General features: G+C 51.3%; 8 protein-coding genes across 8 annotated transcripts; 3 read left to right on the top strand and 5 right to left on the bottom strand.

The window, feature by feature from the left end:
* Positions 1-172: 172 nt before the first annotated feature.
* Positions 173-3,534, bottom strand: PtrM4_002380 (MgtA, Cation transport ATPase; the record flags this gene model as incomplete). The annotated part of the gene is made up of 5 exons (XM_066102639.1): positions 173-441; positions 631-808; positions 861-2,916; positions 2,968-3,233; positions 3,286-3,534. The coding sequence occupies 5 exons, from the start codon at positions 3,532-3,534 to the stop codon at positions 173-175; spliced, it is 3,018 nt and encodes a 1,005-aa protein (XP_065964841.1).
* A 2,984-nt stretch (positions 3,535-6,518) lies between these two features.
* Positions 6,519-8,762, top strand: PtrM4_002370 (fungal specific transcription factor domain containing protein; the record flags this gene model as incomplete). Its single annotated transcript, XM_001941821.1, has 4 exons — positions 6,519-7,141; positions 7,189-7,516; positions 7,567-8,370; positions 8,457-8,762. 4 exons carry the CDS (start codon positions 6,519-6,521, stop codon positions 8,760-8,762), a joined length of 2,061 nt encoding a protein of 686 aa, XP_001941856.1.
* Positions 8,763-8,893: 131 nt separating this feature from the next.
* Positions 8,894-9,415, bottom strand: PtrM4_002360 (uncharacterized protein; the record flags this gene model as incomplete). The annotated part of the gene is made up of 1 exon (XM_001941820.2): positions 8,894-9,415. The coding sequence occupies one exon, from the start codon at positions 9,413-9,415 to the stop codon at positions 8,894-8,896; it is 522 nt and encodes a 173-aa protein (XP_001941855.2).
* A 354-nt stretch (positions 9,416-9,769) lies between these two features.
* Positions 9,770-9,949, bottom strand: PtrM4_002350 (uncharacterized protein; the record flags this gene model as incomplete). Its single annotated transcript, XM_066102638.1, has 1 exon — positions 9,770-9,949. The coding sequence occupies one exon, from the start codon at positions 9,947-9,949 to the stop codon at positions 9,770-9,772; it is 180 nt and encodes a 59-aa protein (XP_065964840.1).
* A 1,070-nt stretch (positions 9,950-11,019) lies between these two features.
* PtrM4_002340 (ubiquitin multi-domain protein) lies at positions 11,020-11,550 on the bottom strand (the record flags this gene model as incomplete). Its single annotated transcript, XM_001941819.2, has 4 exons — positions 11,020-11,104; positions 11,207-11,289; positions 11,419-11,473; positions 11,540-11,550. 4 exons carry the CDS (start codon positions 11,548-11,550, stop codon positions 11,020-11,022), a joined length of 234 nt encoding a protein of 77 aa, XP_001941854.1.
* A 4,420-nt stretch (positions 11,551-15,970) lies between these two features.
* Positions 15,971-16,852, top strand: PtrM4_002330 (uncharacterized protein; the record flags this gene model as incomplete). The annotated part of the gene is made up of 1 exon (XM_066102637.1): positions 15,971-16,852. One exon carries the CDS (start codon positions 15,971-15,973, stop codon positions 16,850-16,852), a length of 882 nt encoding a protein of 293 aa, XP_065964839.1.
* A 62-nt stretch (positions 16,853-16,914) lies between these two features.
* PtrM4_002320 (uncharacterized protein) lies at positions 16,915-17,444 on the top strand (the record flags this gene model as incomplete). Its single annotated transcript, XM_066102636.1, has 2 exons — positions 16,915-16,917; positions 16,980-17,444. The coding sequence occupies 2 exons, from the start codon at positions 16,915-16,917 to the stop codon at positions 17,442-17,444; spliced, it is 468 nt and encodes a 155-aa protein (XP_065964838.1).
* Positions 17,445-17,619: 175 nt separating this feature from the next.
* On the bottom strand, positions 17,620-19,035 carry PtrM4_002310 (DUF2722 multi-domain protein; the record flags this gene model as incomplete). The annotated part of the gene is made up of 1 exon (XM_001941818.2): positions 17,620-19,035. The coding sequence occupies one exon, from the start codon at positions 19,033-19,035 to the stop codon at positions 17,620-17,622; it is 1,416 nt and encodes a 471-aa protein (XP_001941853.2).
* Between the last annotated feature and the right edge of the window lie 1,142 nt (positions 19,036-20,177).

Below are 20,177 nucleotides of genomic sequence, written 5' to 3'. Positions count from 1 at the left end.
TCAGATCATAGCCATCAAGGCATGAGGTATCATAATCGCAGGCTATGCAAGTAAAAGAAAAACGCCTCTGCAGGACCACCACAACGTGACCAACATACTCAAGTAAATTCTCAGCGACTGATAGCCGACTTCTTCTCGGCTTCCGCCGACAGACTCAAATACATCTCGGCAACTAGTGAGCCGACTTCTTCTCCGCTTCCTCGCCGTCAGTGCTAATAGCCGTGCTGAGGTAGCGCTCAAAGACACGCGACTCAAGATCGATGGAGCCCCTTCGTCCACCACCGTTCTTTGCCTCTTGCTTCCTGAAGTACACTCGCTTGGCCCACTTCCACGACTCAATGCCGAGGAAGAAAAGGAAAGTAGCGATGAAGACAATAGCCCATTCCCAGGTGATCCCTTTGTGTCGGAAGACCGTGTCGTTGATGACAGGAATGTACAGGACTGGGAAGATGGTGACGAAGGCGAAGATGATGGAGAAGAAGAGGAATTTATTGCGCCAGACATCGATAGCCCATTGCGTGAAGTACTTTGTTGATCCTGGCTGCATCCTGAAGAACGATCGGCGCATGTCCAACATCTGCCATGCCAGGAAGACTGAGAACCAGGTAAGACAAGCAAAGGTAGTCGCACGAGCGCGGAAAACTGTGTCGCATGTGTTGTTGTACGACTCATTGCAGTTGTTTCCGAGGTTGCCATCGCCGAAGCCGAACATGACGAGAGCGAATGAGCCAAGGCAGAGAGCAGCGATCCAGAGTCCATAAACGAACATGTCAAGAACGACCTCGAGGGTGAATACACCACGCTTGAGCTACAATGTGTTAGTATATACTCTTAGATCGGACTCGACAGAAGAAACTTACATTTTGGGGAGGGCGGTTGAGAATGTCTGGAGCAGCAATCTCGAAACCGAGACCCATGTCGGGCAGGGAGGAAGTAATCATAATGATCCACATGACTTCGACAGGAGACACTGGGAAAACTGACAGGCCACTCTGATCCTTGAATGCGAGGCCGACAAGCAAAACGCATGCCTGCGCAATGTTTTGAGCAAGCAGATGCAGGATGAACTTTTGGATATTGTCAAACATGCGGCGACCCTCCTCGATGGCGTTGAGGATAGAAGCGAAGTTGTCGTCAGTCAAAACAATGTCAGAGGCGTCCTTGGCTACATCGGATCCTGTACCCATACCGATACCCACGTCTGAGCGCTTGAGGGAAGGAGAGTCGTTGACACCATCACCAGTCATACCAGTGAAAGCCTTTCGTCGGTGTAGGGCGTCAATCATACGGACCTTGGTGTTCGGTGCGCAACGAGCGATGACAAGTGGCAGAAGTGGGAGTGCGTCAATTTCATCGTCGCTCAGTTTGTCGAATTGAGAAGCGGTCATGACCATGGCGTCGGTGGTTTCCTTAGGTAAAGTGCTCATGTTGGAAGGCACGATGCCAACCTCGATAGCGATAGCTTTAGCAGTACCCGGGTGATCACCAGTAAGCATGTGTACTTCGATACCAGCCTTCTGGCACTGACGAACGGAACCGGCGGTTTCAGGTCGGGGTGGGTCGTAAAGACCAACAAGGCCGCGGAAGATTAAGCCTTGCTCTATGCCCTCACGGTTGATGTCCTCTCCCTTCTTTGGCGATGGGCCGTCGTACTCCTTGCTAGCAAGGGCTAGAACACGCAGACCCATGGCAGCTAGCGACTCCATGTTGGCCAAGATCTCCTCACGGTAGTCGTCCTCCAGCTCGACGATGGAGTCACTCTCGTCAGTGAAGACGTGCGAACAAGAGTAGATGACGCGCTCGACAGCACCCTTGGTGAAGACGTACTTCTTGGAGGTCGCCATTTCTTCGAAGATGACAGACATCTTCTTGACATCCGAATCGAATGGGAACTCAGCCAGCTGCTTCCACTGTGGTGAGTCACCGCTAGCGTGTTGGAGACGGTTCCACTGGAAACGAGACGCAAGAACCTGGATAGCGATTTCTGTGGGATCACCTCGCGCATTCCACTGTCCTTCATCGGTCTGGTGAACATTGGCCAGGTTAGCGAGAGAGGCAACTTTGAGGTAGTCGACGAGATGCGGGTTGTCTTTCAGTAGCTCCTCATAGGTCTCGGTCTTCTCATCCATGTCAGGGTCGATGTGTCTGGGCTGCTTGGGGTTGAAAGACAAAGCGCCAACGGTGGGGTTGTGTGGCTGGTCAGACTGGCCAACAGAGTAGGTGCCCTTCGCAGGGATCCAAGCCTTCTTTGCCACCATCTTTCCCTGAGTGAGGGTACCCGTTTTATCGGAACAGATATCTGTGACACCGCCCAAGGCCTCGAGCGATTTGAGGTTGCGAACGATAACGTGGCGTTGAACCATGCGCTTTGTGCCAGCGGCCATCGTGATGGTCAAGACAACTGTGAGAGATGCGGGAATCATACTGAGACCAGTCGCGACAGCGTAGATGATGACCTCGCTGTTGTTCGAGAAGCTATTGGCAGCAAGAACAATGATTGCGCAGACGACGGCAACGCCAAACAAGAGAATGGCGAGACGAGCAAGCTTCTTCTGCAGCGGCGTTCCTACGTTGACACCAAGAAAATGACCAACCGCGTCGGCTGCAGTCAAAGACCATGCCTGAGCATATCGGTGCGGCTTGGCCTTTCCATTCGGCTTGCGTTTGACTTCACGGACACGCGAGCCCTTTTGTCGAAGGGACATGGCGATTGAACCGATTTCAGTGTACATGCCAGTCGCAAAGACGACACCACGGGCACGTCCTTTGGTAACAGTCGAAGAGCTGTAGGCAACGTTGAGGCGGTCACCAGGGCCGGTGTCCTCGTCGAAAACCGCGTCGCCATCCTTGCTTACTGGAAGCGATTCGCCAGTAAGAAGAGCTTCATCGGTTTCAAAGTTGAGGGCTTCGATGATGCTGTTCCCGAGTCAGTGACATGGGTATGAAGTTTAGTGGGGTTAAGCGTACCGAATATCCGCTGGGACGGTGTCACCCGTCTTCAGCTCGATCAAATCGCCTGGTACAACCTCAATGGTGGGAATAGTGACTGTCCTTCCATCTCGCGCAGCGGTAGCTGTGGGCGAGGAAAGCGATCGAAGGGAGTCCATGGTCTTTTCAGCATTGAACTCTTGGACAAATCCGATGACGACGTTCAGCAAGATGATGGCGGTTACTACACCACCCTCGATCCATGACTTGATAGCAAACGACACAGCCATCGCGGCGATCAAGATCTGAGCACATGTTAGATTTTATTACACTGAATGACAACTAGTGCTGACTTACCAATGTCATCGCGTTGGCAACTTGCCTCAGCAGAATTTTACCCGGCTGTACTCCGCCATCTTCACCGAGATCGTTGTTTCCATGCTTCTCGTGTCTTGCCTTTGCATCAGCGGTAGTCAACCCGTCTTCAGCATTGCACTTGATCTCATCGACAACCTGCTTCCAGGGAAGGGCATGCGCGGGCTTGGAGAGTGGCTCGTTGGACTGGCCAGACTTGTGGCCCTCAAGGGACGGTTGCTTCTCTCCCATAGTGAGTGATTTGGGATATGAAGGAGAAGGTTGATGGAGTCAAGCAATCGAGATCCGGGGACTTTGCAACCTTTAAGCATTCAACCTCCCAAGGTAAGCGTACAGGCGGCACCCATACATGTCGAAAGCCAAGAACCGTGCGATATCGAGATCTTGGCAGAGTGGGAAACATCTTGGGACCGGTGCAGGGACGTCACTTTCGGTCACAATCGGCAGTGTCCAACAAAGAGATGCATGTACGCAAACGTGTGGTTGTCAGACGCCTACCACAACGATTGGCGCTTTATTGCATCCTATTGCCGTCAATCTCGCCTACATGCGCATTAGAAGCGTCTGTTTCGAGACGAATCAGGTGTTCTTGTGTGCTGTAGTACAGAGATGACGACAGCGGGGATGGTGAGGACCGTTTGCAGGCGGGGGGAAGGGACAACAAGTGGCGAGGCTGGTATAGTTCAGCCAAGCATCCCGCTCGCCTAGGATCCGCCTAGCCGGTCTAACTCTCTCGGCGCAGCTGTAATGGTGCCGACTTCCGCACCGAAGCCACAACACCTTGGCCACCATCGTCATCTGTGCTGGTTTTCCAAGAACACCAAACTGCAAGGCTTACCAACAAAGCTCTTGAATCGCCGTGCCAAGAGTTAGTTTGCATCTTATCCCGGTTTCCCATGGCGCCAGCTGACATCGCGTCACTGCGCATCCCAACGGCGAAGCTTGTTCCCGAAATTGTCAAGGCGTTCTTTGTCTCTATGTCCATTGGAGATGGCTCGGAGTCGGAGTCTTACTTCTCTTATTTGCCTTGGGTGGCCTGACATGCAGCGCCAAGATTACACAAAGGTCACGAGATATAGCAGTCCTTTTTCAGTCGTAGTTTTGCGGCTCCGCCTTGCTCCACTGCGAAATATTCTAGACGATTACTAGGATCTATCGTCCGGAGATGCTTGGCTCGATGGCTAGTTTTTTTTTCATGGGTGCCATGAAGTGTTCGGAACGTTTGCGAACACGACATCTCCGATCTGTGACACCATCTTACTAGGATCCGTAGAGTTTAGAGCTTCTTGTATGGTCCGAGAATTCCTCCATATCGATCTGCGGTATACCTATAGCCATCGACATGCAAACCCTTCGTACCAACACGCGAGTAGCAAATTAGAAAGCAGACTTCGTTCATCCCACACCTTGGCGTGCATAAACCTTTGCCCAGATGAAAACAAGGGTCCGCGGACCAAAGATATCCTGGCATCCGAGGCAACCCCAAGTTCTGGAAATAACGATATGGTCTTCCACGGTCCGTCCCAGTTCCATCGAACCTCCTTTTGAAAAGTAGTAGATGAGACTATGCCTTCTCTCTTCCCGACCACCTCATCGTCATCACAATAATGACCAAACACACGCCTGACCTATCCTGAGGTTGTATTAGAAACAGATGAACTAAAATCTTGGAAACGTACTTACCATTTGCACGAAGGTAAGGTGCAGTCCCGGGTACCAAAACGTTGTCATCCAATACGAGGTGAAACTCTTCAACAAACGAAAAACGCCGTAAATTGTGTGGTCGAACGATTAAGCTACACCTAGAGCATCTACCAAGACAACGTGAATAACGCTCGAAAACCGGGGGTTTTTAACCTATTTCCTGATCTTGGTGTTGTCGCATTTGGGATCTTGTGACCCCGCGTTTCTAACGGATGATCGCATCGACCCTGCATAACGAGCTCCATCTATCGTTCTGCCGGCTACATCGAAACAGTTGATTCTACTCGATATCCCGGAGTCTTCCATCAGCAACACAAGCCATGAAACCAGATGTTTGGCAGTTTTGCAGAGCCTATTCTAGACAGATGTCAACAAGACCGTGGCGTAGATTTTTTGATGCCATCAGCAGCACCGGAAGCCACCATAAGATTTTACCACGAAGCTGATTGACGGGGCATTTTCATTTCGGTCAGGTTACCTCTATCAACGCCTGGTGTTCTCGCAGTTTCGTTCATGCAAGCTTTGACCTGAACTCAGATTGGTATTACTTCTACTTGTAGCTACTGGATGAACACGTTTGCGCAGTAAGTTCTAGCTCTTTCCAATATAGATAGATAGGGCTGACGTAGCATTCCCTCGCACGGTACTATAGCTCTACTAATTGTGGTTGTGGAGAAGGAGTGAGCCCCTCCGAAGAACTGCGCGTATAGTCTTGAGGAAATGTTCATCTTCCACCACTCAACGCACACTTCAATATCGATAACATAGCCATAACGAGTCTGCCTTCGTTTAAAAACACCCGGGGTTGTCTCTTGGTCGTGCCGATGACCTTGGCTTATGATGCATTCTTTAGCGACCCTCAGCTCTGAAGCTGACCGATTTTCCATGTCGATGTTACTTGCACAAGGTCAAAATTTGTTAAAAGACGAATAGTCATGGTCGCGTGACCGTCTTGTTCGCTGGAAAGCCATTGGTCCAAAGCTGGTTGGTCAATCTTCATTTCCGGGTTAGCGTGCCGCTTTTCCGGCAATTCTTCCGACTCATATCCGGCTCGCGACTTCTGACTCCGCTTTCTGAACTTTGATGAGGTGGACTTGGTACCACCTTTTGGGGCAATGGATAATGATAAGCCTCAGCCAGAGGTCCACTCCGATAGCGATGCGAGATCCTCGGCAGCTGCACCTGCATGGACACCCGCTAACGGAATGAACTTGCTCGCAACCCCAGAGGCGAGTCCAAGCGACGGGGTGGCGCCACCAGCTAAGAGAAGAAGAGAGGACAAAGAGAGGAGCAGAGTCAGTAGGGCTTGCGACCGATGTAAGAAGTGAGCTTGTGTGATTTCGGTGTCAAATGCACGTGGTTGACGCGTCCGCTAACGCGAAACTAGGAAGAAGACGAGGTGCACTGGGAGATGCCCTTGCGCTTTGTGTCTGAGAGCTGAATTGCCATGCGAATTTACTGCATCGTATACTCGAGGCAGACTTCCTTCGGTCATAGTTGATGACTCAGCCATGATCACAACTCCGCAGTCTCAGAGGCGAAAGATATCAGAGACACCTGCCAAAGATGAGTCCAATGGGACGACATTGAAGAATCCACGCGCCTTTCCAAGCTCTTCCGTCTCTATCGACCGGCCAGATTATGCTTGTGTCAATACCGCCAACCCAAGCACTTCTAATGCGGCTGCTGACTACACCAATCCTCCTTCTTCGCGCGACTCGCCCGTGCCGCAAGGAGGTCAAAGAGACCAGCAAGGCCATTACGTTGGTTCTTCGAGTGCTGTCTCTTTCCTGATTCGTATTCAGAGGCGCCTACATCAAGACTCGTCTCTGTCGCATGACTCTACCATCTTCACCTTTGGTGATGCTCCACTACCAGAGTTTGATCTGTCCTTGTTCTTACTACCTCCCAAGCCTGATGCGCAGAGACTTGTGGAAAGGTACTTCGACTATGCGGCACCAACGCACCGTTTTCTACACCGACCTAGTATCGAAAAGTTGGTCGAAGAATTCTACGAGACCCAGGGTGAAATGAGAGGTAAAGAAGATGGTAAAGCGAAAGCTGCGTTATTGATGGTGGTTTTCGCACAGGCGCAAGCGTACATGCCACCTGGCAGTGCCGTTAGGAATAATAGGTGAGTTATACCTGCAATATGGAGGATGCATGGCTTACAGAATGAAGCGCCCGCTATTTCTTCGCTGCCGAGCACCAACTCTCCAAGGAACGTGGAGCTGTAAGACTAGCGAGCGTGCAGGCAAGATTGCTGCAGTGCTTTTATCTACTAACGCAATCTCGCATCAACCACTGCTGGAGTTTATTCGGCACGCTTTCGCATCTCGTGCTTGCCATTGGCTTAAATCGTAGTAGGAGATGCGATCCATCAAACAACATCGACTATGTGGAACTTGAGTGTAGAAGACGGCTGTTCTGGTGTGCATACTCCCTAGACAAGTATCTTGCCGCAGCCCTTGGTCGGCCGCGTACTTTCAAGGACGAGGATATCGATCAGGTATACGATGCCAATTATGCGAAACCAAACATCACTAACAACTATCTTAGGAACTTCCAACTGTGGTGAACGACAGTGACCTACTTCCAAATTACATCAAGCCCACGGCTCCAAATTGCCACTCCGTAATGACGGCGCCAGTCGAACACATCAAGCTAACCCGAATCGTCTCTCTCGTACTGCGAGATCTATATTGCATTCGACCTCCAAGTCTAGCCCGTCGCATTGAGCTCTCAACAAAATACACTTCGGATCTGCACGCATGGCACAACTCACTCTCGGGTTTCCTCGCAGGATCGGGGTTTGAAGGAGGCTTCGACAGCCAGTTATTGATACCCATCTACCAGCGCCAGCGTTCCGTACTCAACTTGGCGTACCACCACGCGCTGCTGCTCATTCACCGTCCCTTTCTACTGAGGGATTTTGCGAGCTTGACGCATATGCCCACACACCCCAACTGGAGTGCCAATCCAGTCAGGACTCATGACACATCCACTAATATCACGGCTTGTCTCGAAGCCGCCATGGCAATCTTGCGCATTGTCGATGACGTCTTCATCTCGTCGAACCTTTTCCGCTCCTTCTGGTTTACACAGTATTATGCGTTTTGTGCTGTGGTGGTGTTGTATGTCCATCGTATTCAGCAAGGTTTGGGTGTTGAGATGAAGGTGAGGAGCGAGGGCTATTTCGAGAAGGCAGTCATGTGCCAAAGACAGCTGGAGACCGTTAGTGATACCGACTGTCTTGCACGTCGATACTGTCTGGTTCTGGAAGAACTGAGGGTAGAGGCTGTGCGGCAATCAGGAAGACTGTTGAAACCGGTAGCGGCAACTTCCGCGCCGGTCACAGAAGAAGTGAGTTGTCCCTATAGTGCGATTTCAGAGTCCCCTGCGTCCTTGCGATTTTTTTGGCAACGCATAGACTGACATTACATCTCCAGAATTCAGCCGAGGCAAACCCCGATATGCCGCGACCAGCATTGCTTCCGATGCCGACCTCTACACCACAGGACAACCCACCGAGCCCCACTGGGGGTCTATCAAATACTCCATACAATGGCAATGTTCCCGCGACACCGGACAGTGCGGCAGCGCTCAACAACCCAATCTTCAATTCCGATCTCTTTGACTGGTCTGATTTGGCAAGCTGGGGACAGTTCGAGGGTCTCGTTACTGCTGGTAATGGCATGTATGACCGAAGCATGTTGGCAGATGATGGGGATTTTCAAGTAGATTTTGGACTCTAAGGGTAGTTGGATATACTAGTATATTAATCAAGATATCGTTAATGTGTGATATTGCATGCCGTATCAGCTCCACTACCATAGGATGAACAGCAGAGATACTCATCCTTTCTCATATATGCTCCCTGACTTCATCAACTCAACCACTTCCCCTCAACCCACGCCACCCCCTCTTTAAGCCACGGCTCCTCGTCCTCCTTCGCATCGCCATCAAACCCATGCTCCATACTTTCCCTAACTGTCAACCTAACTTCCACCCCCTCCAACCTCTCACACTTCTCCACAAACTTCTTCGTATCTCCAACGTCAACTACCGTATCCGCCCCACCATGCAGAATCCATGTCGGTGGCACCCACGTCTTCTCCCCCACCAACCCAATCGGCCACATCTTCTCGTCCTCACCGAAACACTTTAGATAATGCCCATACGCCGCCATCGCATACCCCAGGCCCATGCGCTCGGGCGGCACAACCGACGAAACAACCGCGTCTGGCACCATCTTCTTGACGTGTTCTGTGAAGACGGATTCCGGTGGACTTGGCATACCGAAAAACTCCGGACCGCGTTCATACCGCAGATAATTCGTCATGGGGTACTGTGCCAGAATCGCCTTGATACTTCCTTTCGGCTGCAAAAGGCCACTCATAAGCGCCATGTAGCCGCCGGCTGAGTCACCTGACACGAGTACTTTGTCGTAGTCTAGGGCGAATCCACCGGCGGGCGTGGCGGGTTGGTTGTTTAGGAAGTTCTCAACGGAGCCAGAGTGAAACCAGGTCCAGAAGTCGGATAGGTCGGATAGTATCTCTGCCCCGGTGTGTTCGGGGAGGAGGCGGTAGTTGGGCAGGATAACGATGGAGGATGTGCGATGGATTAGGGGGATGGAGAAGGCACTAATCCAGTCGGGGTAGAGACAGTCGCCTGTGATCTGTGGAGGTTTAGTTTAACATGGTATGTTTATCTGTAGCGGAAGTAGTGGGGTAGGTAGGGGAGTTGTAAGTAGATAGATGGGTTAACATACCAGACCTCCACCGTGGAACTTGACCATAGCGGGATGTTTCCCTGCTTTCAAATCTTTCGGAACCAAAATCCCAGCTTCAATCTCATGCTCGCCAATCTTCTTGTACGGTATCCTGTATACATGAAAACTGTGGAACCGCGTCTTGGGTGTTGTATCATCAAGTGGTGCCATGTTGCCTACTTCCAGCTCTTATACTCATGGAGTTGGTAGAGGTGTTTTTTTGTAATGGTGAAATGTCAATGACTTTAACAGAAAACAGCTCCGGGTTTGAAAGCGTGGAAATCCTGTCCCTGCCAAGGTCACTAACCTAGGAACAACAGAGAGAGTACAAGTGTAGATATATGTGGACTTGCTTGCTATGTAATGCGCATAAGTCGGTGGGGTAGTGGGGTAAAAGGACGGGAAACTCGGACACTGTCGGATCGTGAGTATCGGTAGAGACGTCGGCTGCTTGACACTTCGGCCCGACTTCGGCCCACCTTGCGCAGAGCTTAGGTATACCTTCGTAGCAGCTATGTTCGTAGACAATCAATCAGAACCACCGAACAGAATGCATTCCTAGTTATCGTTATTTCCCTTTACGCACTTAGTGCAAAGCCAACCAACAGACACCGAGTTTGTCAGCAATTTGTGGTATGATCTTGGCTTTGTTGGTATAAGCAAACGTGTTAGGTCCTTCTGGGTAGACGGCTAGTGATCCTGATCGGGGGTTCTAGATCAGGACAGTATGGGGATGTGAGTCATTGCCTATTTTGCGCGAATTCTTGGATACTCGACGTATCTGTGCTGGCTGGGACGCCTGACTTGTGTGTTTCCGAGACAGTACGGAGGACATAGCCAAGATGCTTGACTTGGCTGTTGATCCCAGATGAACAAACCCATGAAAGTGAAAAGCAGTATAGACAAAGTACACGTAAATGCCAATCATGAATCCGCATTACTACTAAACAGTAGGTCTTTCATCTCTGTGCTCTAAGCTGCATGCTTACTCTGACCTCAGCCCTTCTCATTCAAATAGAAAAATACACACTCCATGTTATGCCAATCCTGCGCCCTTCCCACATCATATGGCTGAATTTATGGTGACTTCACGGCACATCGAGCCCTTTTGCAATCTTATCATCGGGATGTGCGGCAAAGAATCAGCTCACGCCCATTCCAACAGTATGCGAGGTCTCATGTAGTAGGTAGGCGGAAAGGGCGTGTAGGTAGGCAGAGTGGGCGGGTGGACGAATGGAGGCCTAGAAGCCACCGCGAAGCGCGAGTACCAAGTGCAGAGTAGCACCACCCTCGAGCTGGTAGTCTGATGCGGTCTTGTCATCGCTCCTGCGAAACTTGTATTAGTTTTGTTTGGCTTATTTTGCCCGTGAATAGACAATTTGGGTATAATCATATCCAGGATAGACTCCTTGACATGGACAGACGTACATCTGCTTTCCTCCGTAGATCAGACGTTGCTGCGCCGGTGGAATACCCTCCTTCTCCTCAACGCGCTCCTTTATCCTCGAGACCTGCATATTGTCAGCCTAAATCATTTCCGTGTCGCTACTGTGATCTTCCGCTTTTGCTTCTAGTAGAGACTCGAGACTTGGAATGGTTTCGACGATGAGTGCGCGATGCAGTCGATGGGATGAGCGTACCTTGTAGTCTGCCTCGATATCGAGCTCAATCTCCTTGCCGGTGAGTGTTCGTACTCTGTCCCTTGTCAGTATTCACTCTTTCCAAAGAAAACGCGCATCTTCTACAAGTCTCGCAACGTACTTGATCTGCATTGTGACTGTGTGTTTCTCACTTGCGCTCAAGCGGTGTCGGGTTGCAAGCTGCTTGACGTTGTATCGGACGTTCTAGAGTCGCGAACGTATGCGATATAGAATGGGGGGCTTCCTTTGGTGTAGGAAGATGCCGTGCGCGTAGAGTTAAATAATAGCCAGGAGGAGTGTTTGTTGGTTTGCTCTTGGGTTGGACCTTGGACCCGTCAGGCTGCTGGACCGACGCGAACCACAGACCATCATGGTGGGGTACCTGCGCCACAAGGCGGGACAACTGTGGCTAGTGAATCCATCGCAACCTGACTCCCATGTGTATTCAAGACCCGGTGACTTGGACATGCATCGTTTAGTCGATGAAATGTACTACTACTGAGTTTATTTCCAGCCCGAACTGATTTCAAAATAAGCATGCAGGCTACCCTTTTTTTCCCTAAGGGAATTGTGTTGAGGTAGAACTTTGGTTATATTGGAGTAATGACAGGCTGCCGAGTCCACGGTACCTACCTGAAGTTTACTGTATTCACGTTCGAACCAACCAAAAAAATGTTCAGTATTTCCTAAAACGAGAGAAAAGTATTCAAATCCAAGAATGTCACAAAAGAAGGAAAGACAGGAACACCACTGCTCAAAACCCGCTACCTCACCACCAACCGCTCATTTAGGGTAACCCTCTCATACAAGCATCCAATCTCCGTCGAAAACGAGGAAACCGCTCAACTCCGTAGCACAACGGCCCTTTGTACTAAGATAAACTAGTATCCTAGAGCAAACATCCTAAACCCTTAATTACACAACTCTAACCCCAAGCAGCCCCAAAAAAAAGCCACACTGCACAATCATCAGACCTCAGCTAACGAATATCTACCAATTATCCCCTCCACTTAAGCCAATCCTACTGCACAGCTCCATGTGTTTCCATTTAAACTATTCTCAGACCTCCCTGCTACCGCTCACAACACCCACACCGCTCACCCGCAAAAGCAAAAGCCTCTTTGCCTCCCCTCACCGGAAAACACATACTCCCAGTCTAACCTCACCTCACCTGACCTAACCACATCGCCGCCGGAAGTACCGAGCAAAAACGGCGAAAAAAAGACCCTCACAGCTAACCTACCTAGCCTAACCCAATCATCACGCCATGGCTTCCACAGCGAAAGCAGCGCCATCAGCCTCACAATCCATCGCCAGCTACCCTATCATCCCGTTCCAACCAAGGAAATAGTAGAGATTAGAAAAGCGAAACCGGCAACACGCGCGGCGCCCACCTGACCCGACCACCTAACCCAAGTCCCGACCCCCGAACCCAGCAGCGCAGCGCAGCACAGCGTAGGGAAAACATGACCAAAAAAGGAAGTTGACTAACCCAAGCTATGAAGCCGTTAGTATGCATAAAACAGGCGTGGTTTGTTCATGGGGTTTGTTTCATTTCATTTCGTTCCGTTCCGTTATAAAACAGACATCTACGTAATCAAACCACAGCTCTACTACATGTAAGTACGCCAGAAGCTCTCAGCCCTCGCCTCGGGGAACCGGAGCCAGCCAGCCAGCCAAACACACAAGCAGACAAAGATAAGACCATATTAAATACAAGAACAAGCATCAAGCCTGTTCCCCACCTAGCCCTACGCGATAACCGGTAAGAAACACCATCCAGTCAGCCCGGGTAGTAAAAACAGGCCAGCCCCACTTCCAGCACACGCATGCCGTCTTTTTTCCCGCTCTGCCTCTGGCTCTGTGCTGTGCCGTTTTCAGTTGCTCACTCCGCTCTTTCGGTGAAACTGCATTTCCACATGGGGGGCGCATGGATGGGGAATACCGCACACCGACCGTATCACGCACCGTATACACATGACATGTAAGTAGTAGGTAGTAAGGTCAGCCCCTGCATCCCCAACTAGCCAAGCAAATATACAAAAGGAGCTAGTAAGGCGAGGTAAGGCTAGTACTGTAATCAGATACCCTAGTCCTACCTATCTCGTCCCGAGTGACCGAAAGGAAAATCAGGCCATATTATACCTTGCTTGCTTGCCTGCCTTGCCGCCCTCCAATTCACCATGCCGTGCCGTGCCGTATCGGTACATGAATACGTACGTACGTTTGAACCACACATGCCGACTTCGGTCCTTGACGCCAACCTACCGTAACATGACACCGTCCCGTTTCCATACCTCGCCATGCCACAAAAAAAGGAGATCGACGTTTCGATAGCCCGTCCTAAAATGATGTGCGCACTTGGTGTGCGCGGCGCGGTTGGTGTGCGCGGCGCGGAGGAATGGAAGAAAGGAAGTAGGGTTATGTACATGGAGTTGCGGGGGAATGGGCTGCGTGCGAGAGAGGGGGGGATAGATAGGAGTACCGTACCGTAGTAGGTTGATGCTTGTCTCCCTCTCCATCTCCATCACCTTCTTAGTCAAAACATCTATGCGACAACGGGGGTGAACAAGAGCTCGGACGAAATCAGAAGACCACACCAAGGGGTAGTGATAGATACCGAATATAGTCATTGTACGTATATGATGAACGATGATAACGTTTAGACATGCGTTAAGACAAACAATACAACGACCCCATCTAAAAACGGGGAGAGTGCAGTGGGAAAGAGAACCAGACCAGGGGGTATATGTGCAACAGCCTGATAAGTACGTAGCCCAAAACAACGACGATAACATGCAAAATGAAGAAGAACCCGAAATAATGTGATGATGTCATGAGGAGCAATGAGTTGTGTTGGATAAAAGGAGGAATGTGTTTGGATTGCTGATAGCCACTTGACTGCTACACTGTCTCTCTCGGACTAAAGGAGAAAGACAGGTGCGCAGTGTGGAAAGTACCGTCCGATTTCCCCTTGTTCCCGTTGCGTTGCGTTGCGTTGCATATGTGCTGTTCTTCCCAGTCTTGATAGTATGTATGCACGCTGTGCATGTTCGTTCATAATTGAGGGTATGCCAGATACCGGGGGCATGGGCACTCATACGTAAGATGCCAAGAGCCCATGGCCTAAAAAAAAATGCATCCGACCAAAAAAAGCGCCGTCAATGTAAAGGATTGAGCAGACTAAGAACATTGCTCCATGAGGGTGTAGGGGGGAGGATCAAGGTGGAGGTGACGGCGGGGAGGAAGCCGAACCCCGATTTGGAACAAAACCAATGCCAAGAAAGCGTAAAACGGGCAAGGTCGATAGAGACAATGGAGAATACAGCTCGGGTTATAAGTACAAGGAAGTAAGACCGGAACCAGTCCGTGTCTTTATCTGTCTGATGAAGTTTATAGAAAAGAAAAATCAAGTATTGAAGAATTTGCCTCAAAAGAGTAGGCGTCGACCGACGCTTGAACGTGGTCAAGAAGAAGAAGTATTGATAAATAAATGGCGCGCGCCGAAAATGTGCCGGTAGATGTTGTTCAAGTATAGTCGGGTGCAGCCGGACGGACAGACAAGCCAGCCAGCCAGCACCACAATTGTCGGCTAAGCAAGCATAGCTGACAACTTCAACCGGTGCAACTACACAACCAACGTCCGCCTGGACGTACAAATGGTCTTGTGCTTCGCATGCGTGCGGGGTCGACTACGCACACACACACGGAGCGGCGGCAGCGGCGACGGGCGACGACTGCTCAAGAAGAAAAGCGGCACTTCCTCAATGTACAGTATAACAGCCGGGATGAGGGAGGCGAAAACAACGCCGCTTATGTGGAGACTGCCTAATAGCAGCCAACATCGGTTCAGCTTGCTCGGTTTTGCCGTAAACGAACAAGAAAAAGGTTGAATATGGAAAATCGTTGGAATCCTGGGAGCTCGCCCAAGCGTGGGTGCGCCGTCTTAAGACGCCAGTTATAGCCGGCATGTCGTCCAAAAACGTTGTCTGACATGCAGCCATTAAGATCGGACCCGAACAAAAAAGGGAACCAGTACCCGGGAATAAACGAGTGCTCGGCATACAACACCTAGGGCTACAAGTCGCGGCGAGCAAAGTTGGCATGCCGTGCCGAACGACAAGCGGCCAGGCAAAACGACATTGCGATGCAATTTCATGAGATGAGCGCAAGATGTTCGCGGGTGGGGTAGCCGGGCCCGTGCGTCTAGATTTCAAGATTGGAACAAAAAGGCCAGAATTCCAAGTCTGTGGAGTCGTCTCATTTCGCTTGCAGAAGCCTTCTGCAGCTTTTGCTTTGGTCAGCAAACTCTCTCTCCCTCGCGCACATTCCTAAATCAAGAAAAGCGTTGAACTGCCATGGCATTGTGTCTTTGCTGCTCGGTTTCGCGTTGGTTGGGGCCGTAGTTTGTACGGAGGTGCCTTTCAAAAGTTATTGCTAGCGCGGTAGATCTATCGGCCCGATATTTCTTGGCACAGTCGGAGTTTTTGAAGCTGAAGATAGCAGTATCTTCGCTTTCTTTGGTGTTTCTCAAAGGTTAGTTATACTAGTAATGGCTCCTCGTTCTCACACAGACTCATTCACACGTGCTATAATTGTTACTTTAAAGTCCCGCTTTGTGGGCAAATCAACGAGCCAGATCAGCGAGATCCTGGGTATTTCCCCACGCACTATCGACGCTATCTTCAGCCGAGCCTGCCTTCGAGGCTTTGAGCCAAATGGACCAACCCTAAAGGTTCTTCCTGAACACCTTGAAGATGCTCCTCGCTCAGGCCGCCCACGTAAACAAGAGGCTATCCATGAACCTACTGTTGACAAAGTACGCCGTGACCGTTATGGACGAGAGAAGAGCTGTGCTGACATAGCTGGTGATCTTAGTCTCTACGGTTACGACGTCTCTCCTACCACGGTGTGGAGAGTCCTCAAGGCAGCAGGATACAAGAAGACGAAGCCGACGAGGAAGCCTGGGTTGACGAAGAAGATGAGACAAGATAGACTTACCTGGTGTCTCGCTCGTCAGCACTGGACTCTTGAGGACTGGAAGAACGTTATCTGGTCAGATGAGACCTCTGTCGTACTGAACCACCGCCGTGGTGGGTATCGGGTGTGGAGAAAGGCAGATGAGGCTCTTACAAGATCTGTGATACGAGAGAGGTGGAAGGGATACTCTGAGTTTATGTTCTGGGGCTGCTTCACGTATAATTACAAAGGTCCCTTTCATGTATGGAGGCCAGAGACAGCCCAAGAGAAGAGAGAAGCAGCTCTTAAGATTGAAGAGATGAATAAGATCCTAGAGCCTATTATGAGAGAGGAGTGGGAGCTTACTATAGGCATGAAGAGGATAGGCTTAAGGAATAAGCCTGGTAGAGCTCCTCAATGGAGATGGACTAAGGAGAATGGCAGAGATGTCAACAAGCAAGTCAAGCTGGCTTGATTCTTATCGATTGCAGATCACAGACAATATAGAGGCTCGTGCACAGTGGCACGTCCCAGAGAATGGTCTGTGATCTGCAATCGATAAGAATCAAGCCAGCTTGACTTGCTTGTTGACATCTCTGGAGAATGGGAAGCTCACTCGTGGTAATGATAAAGGTGGCATTGATTGGTGGCGGTATCAGACTGAGGTTCTTCTCCCGAAGCTTATCCCCTTTGCTAAGGAGTGTATGAGAGAGAGGCCAGGTACTCTTGTTCAAGAAGATAAGGCTCCCTCTCATGCTCACCAGGCCCAGAATATTATCTATCAACGAGAGAGTGTGGAGAAGCTCTTCTGGTGTGGTAACTCACCTGATCTCAACGCTATTGAGCCAGCCTGGCCATGGTTAAAGAGAAGAACTACCAAGAAAGGAGCTCCAAAGAGTAGAGGAGAGGCCACAAAAGCATGGGAGCAGGCCTGGAGTGATCTCCCACAGTCACAGATTCAGGCATGGATAGAGAGAATTCCTATCCATGTTCAAAAGATTATTGAACTTGAAGGTGGGAATGAGTACAAGGAAGGCAGAGGCCTGCCAAGAGTTCGTGGAGACTGATCTGTCTGTATTTCGGTAGTTTCTCGGTCAAATAGGAGACCCCCCTGTCAGCAATAACTTTTGAAAGGCACCTCTGTAGCGCGTGCGTACTTTGCTTATCGAAGGCCCGATATCGACCGCCCATCAGCAACCATTCCAGATCCGTGCGAGTGCGATGCTAGAACCATGTCCCAATCTAATGGTCCCCAACTTCCCGCTTGGGAGATGACATGTAGCTCCGATCCCAATGCTGGTGTGTTCTGAATTGTCCCGTTTCAGGTTGACCAGCTGTCGATGGCGGCGCGTAATTCTGCTGGCTTGGCCCTCGAAGGTCATTACGCGGTGGCGAGCTTGCGTGTACATGGTCCGAATTGGCCTGGGCTTTGCCCTCTGCGTCTCTTGCTTCTTCTCCTGCGTCGCGCGGCCGCACAGTCTCGTGCGCGAGCCCAGAAACCGTGCCTCTTCTGCTTAGTGAACCGCTGGAGCCCTCTGCCGCTCGTGCCGATGCATCAGACCGGTTTCGAGCATGCCCTCGTCGCCCCGGTGTCGACGTTGATGACGAAGAGATGTGGGAAAAGGATGGAGATGTGTATGACCCCGGCGCTGATGTAGGCGGCGGCGGAGCGGGGTGTGGGCCTTGGGCCTTGCGCTTTTTCGGGGAGCTGGTGTACTCTACGTCAGACGCATGCGACGCAGCACGTTGCCGTGACTGGTGAACAGGCGAAGTTTTGAATTTACCTGAGGGCGTAGCTGGCGGGTTACCACTCGAACTCTTGTCCTGGGAAGAAGACGAGGGGGGCACCCAATGGTGAAAATATATAGAAGGGGAAGATTGTTCTTGCTGTTGTGTCTGTGTCTGCTGAAGCTGCTGTACGCCCGCTGGAGCAGCAGGAGGCGGTTGAATGTTCATCTCGTTCGTTGTCAAGCGAGGAAGTGACGACTGCGTTAAAGACCGTGGGGCCGAAGTTGGAGCGCCACCAAGACCAGCTTGTGCAGCTCTCGAGCGCGGTGATAGCGATGCACCCGTGTAGCCAGTGAAGGAGGGCGAGCCTTGTTGAGACTGCGTCTGTAGAGGCTGGCCAGGCAGGACTGACGTTGGGGGGAGTATGGTTTGCGAGGCTTGCGCCTGACCGGCATACACAGTCGACAGGGCCTGTCCGATTAATCTTGGGTCTCTCCGGAGATCTGGGGAAAGCTGGGATTGCGCCTGAGCCTGCACATGCTGTTGGGCGGCCTGGACCTGGTTCGCGTACTGCTGTATCCATTCGGAACTGACGTTTGCGAGGTTACCCCCTCCGATGCCAGCAAATATGATGGGCACCAGATGAGGCGGGATCCCTCCCTGCATCGACTCTCGTAGCATAGACTGCTCAACCTTGCGTTGCTCGAGCCGTAGCGTTTCCTGCCTCGTCTTCTCCTCCTCTTGCTTTCGTCGTTCCTCTTCAGCCTTTGCGGCCAGCCAGTTCTTCATGCCGTCCTCGGCACCTTGCCATTGCGGAGGAGCTGGAGGTAGTTGACCAAGGGAAGAAGACATGGATGGAGCACCTCCCCTCGCCGGATCAGGCAGCGTCATGGCCGAGGGTGGAGGGAGACCCCGATGCGGCGTACTCATGGTGCGAGAAGACGGATTGGCAGCCTGTGAGGTGGTGGAGGAGGAGGGTGATCGGCCACCAGGGAGCCGGTCAGAGTATCGAGCGGTAGGAGGTGAAAAGGCTGGGGAGTAGGCATGGGATTTGAATTCAAAGTCGGACTTTACCGGGTTAGAGAGAGTGAGCAACATGGGTGGAGAAGTGGCCGGCGTGGAAGATGGCGTGGAAGCAATTCGACATTGAAATGAGTGGTCGGGGTGGCGCCAAAATTTGTAGTTCCGGAAAGAGAAAGGACGGTGTACATACTTATTATTCACCAGAGTATGTTTGCCAGGACCACCATCCACATATGACCCGGGATGAGATTGGTACCCGTTCCCTTACGGCCTAGGGTCAAAGTATGGCAGGCGTGGGCGGATCAATCTGATTCGCGGCTATAGCAGGGCAGCGAAGAAGAAATCAAAGAGTAACAGGCAAGGCTCGATGCAACGAAGATCAAGCTTCTACAAAGCACTCGCGTGGGCCGGCGTGGTCGATCAGGTCCAGATTGGTGAAGGGCGAGTGAAAGTGGGCAACAGTGGGGAATGGGTGTGACAAGGAGGGAAGAGGACCGACTGGAGTCGGGCCAACCAACGGCAGTGACGGCCGCAAACACATGAGAGCAGCACGAACAAACGGCAAGCCATAGATGAGGACAAGCCGATGTGTGGCGTTTAGCGGGCGACGGCGGGAAGTAGGCTTTGCAGGGATGTGCCTGGGACGGGATGGGTAAGTCAGCAAGCGCAATGTTGTTTTACTGCGGTGCGCGTTCTTGTAGTCCCGCTATGTGACGCGCGTGGAGAAAGGCTCCGGCTGATGCAAAATCTGGTTACGGTTCCCACTTGTGGCGCTGGCTTTCGCCGCAGCATTACTCTTGTCCCGGCCGCCCACTGCTACTCTGTGCCGTTGCGAGCTGGCAGCCAAGCAAAACACAGCCCAAACTACCGCTGCTGAGTTTGATTTGATGAGCAGCATCCGCCTTGGAACTAGGCTGATCGGAGAAGGCGTCGCGGATACTTCCACTTTGGCCTCGGCCCCAATTCCCTGACCGTGGACGTGGGAAGCAAGACGAATGAGTGACGAGCCAACGACGTGCTACTGCTTTGCTCTCTACAGTATCACTACA

This window comes from Pyrenophora tritici-repentis, chromosome 1 (genome assembly GCF_003171515.1).
Source record: "Pyrenophora tritici-repentis strain M4 chromosome 1, whole genome shotgun sequence".
Classification (NCBI taxonomy): domain Eukaryota; kingdom Fungi; phylum Ascomycota; class Dothideomycetes; order Pleosporales; family Pleosporaceae; genus Pyrenophora; species Pyrenophora tritici-repentis.
The sequence above is the reverse complement of the archived record's forward strand: the minus strand, read 5'-3'. Positions and strand labels throughout refer to the sequence as shown.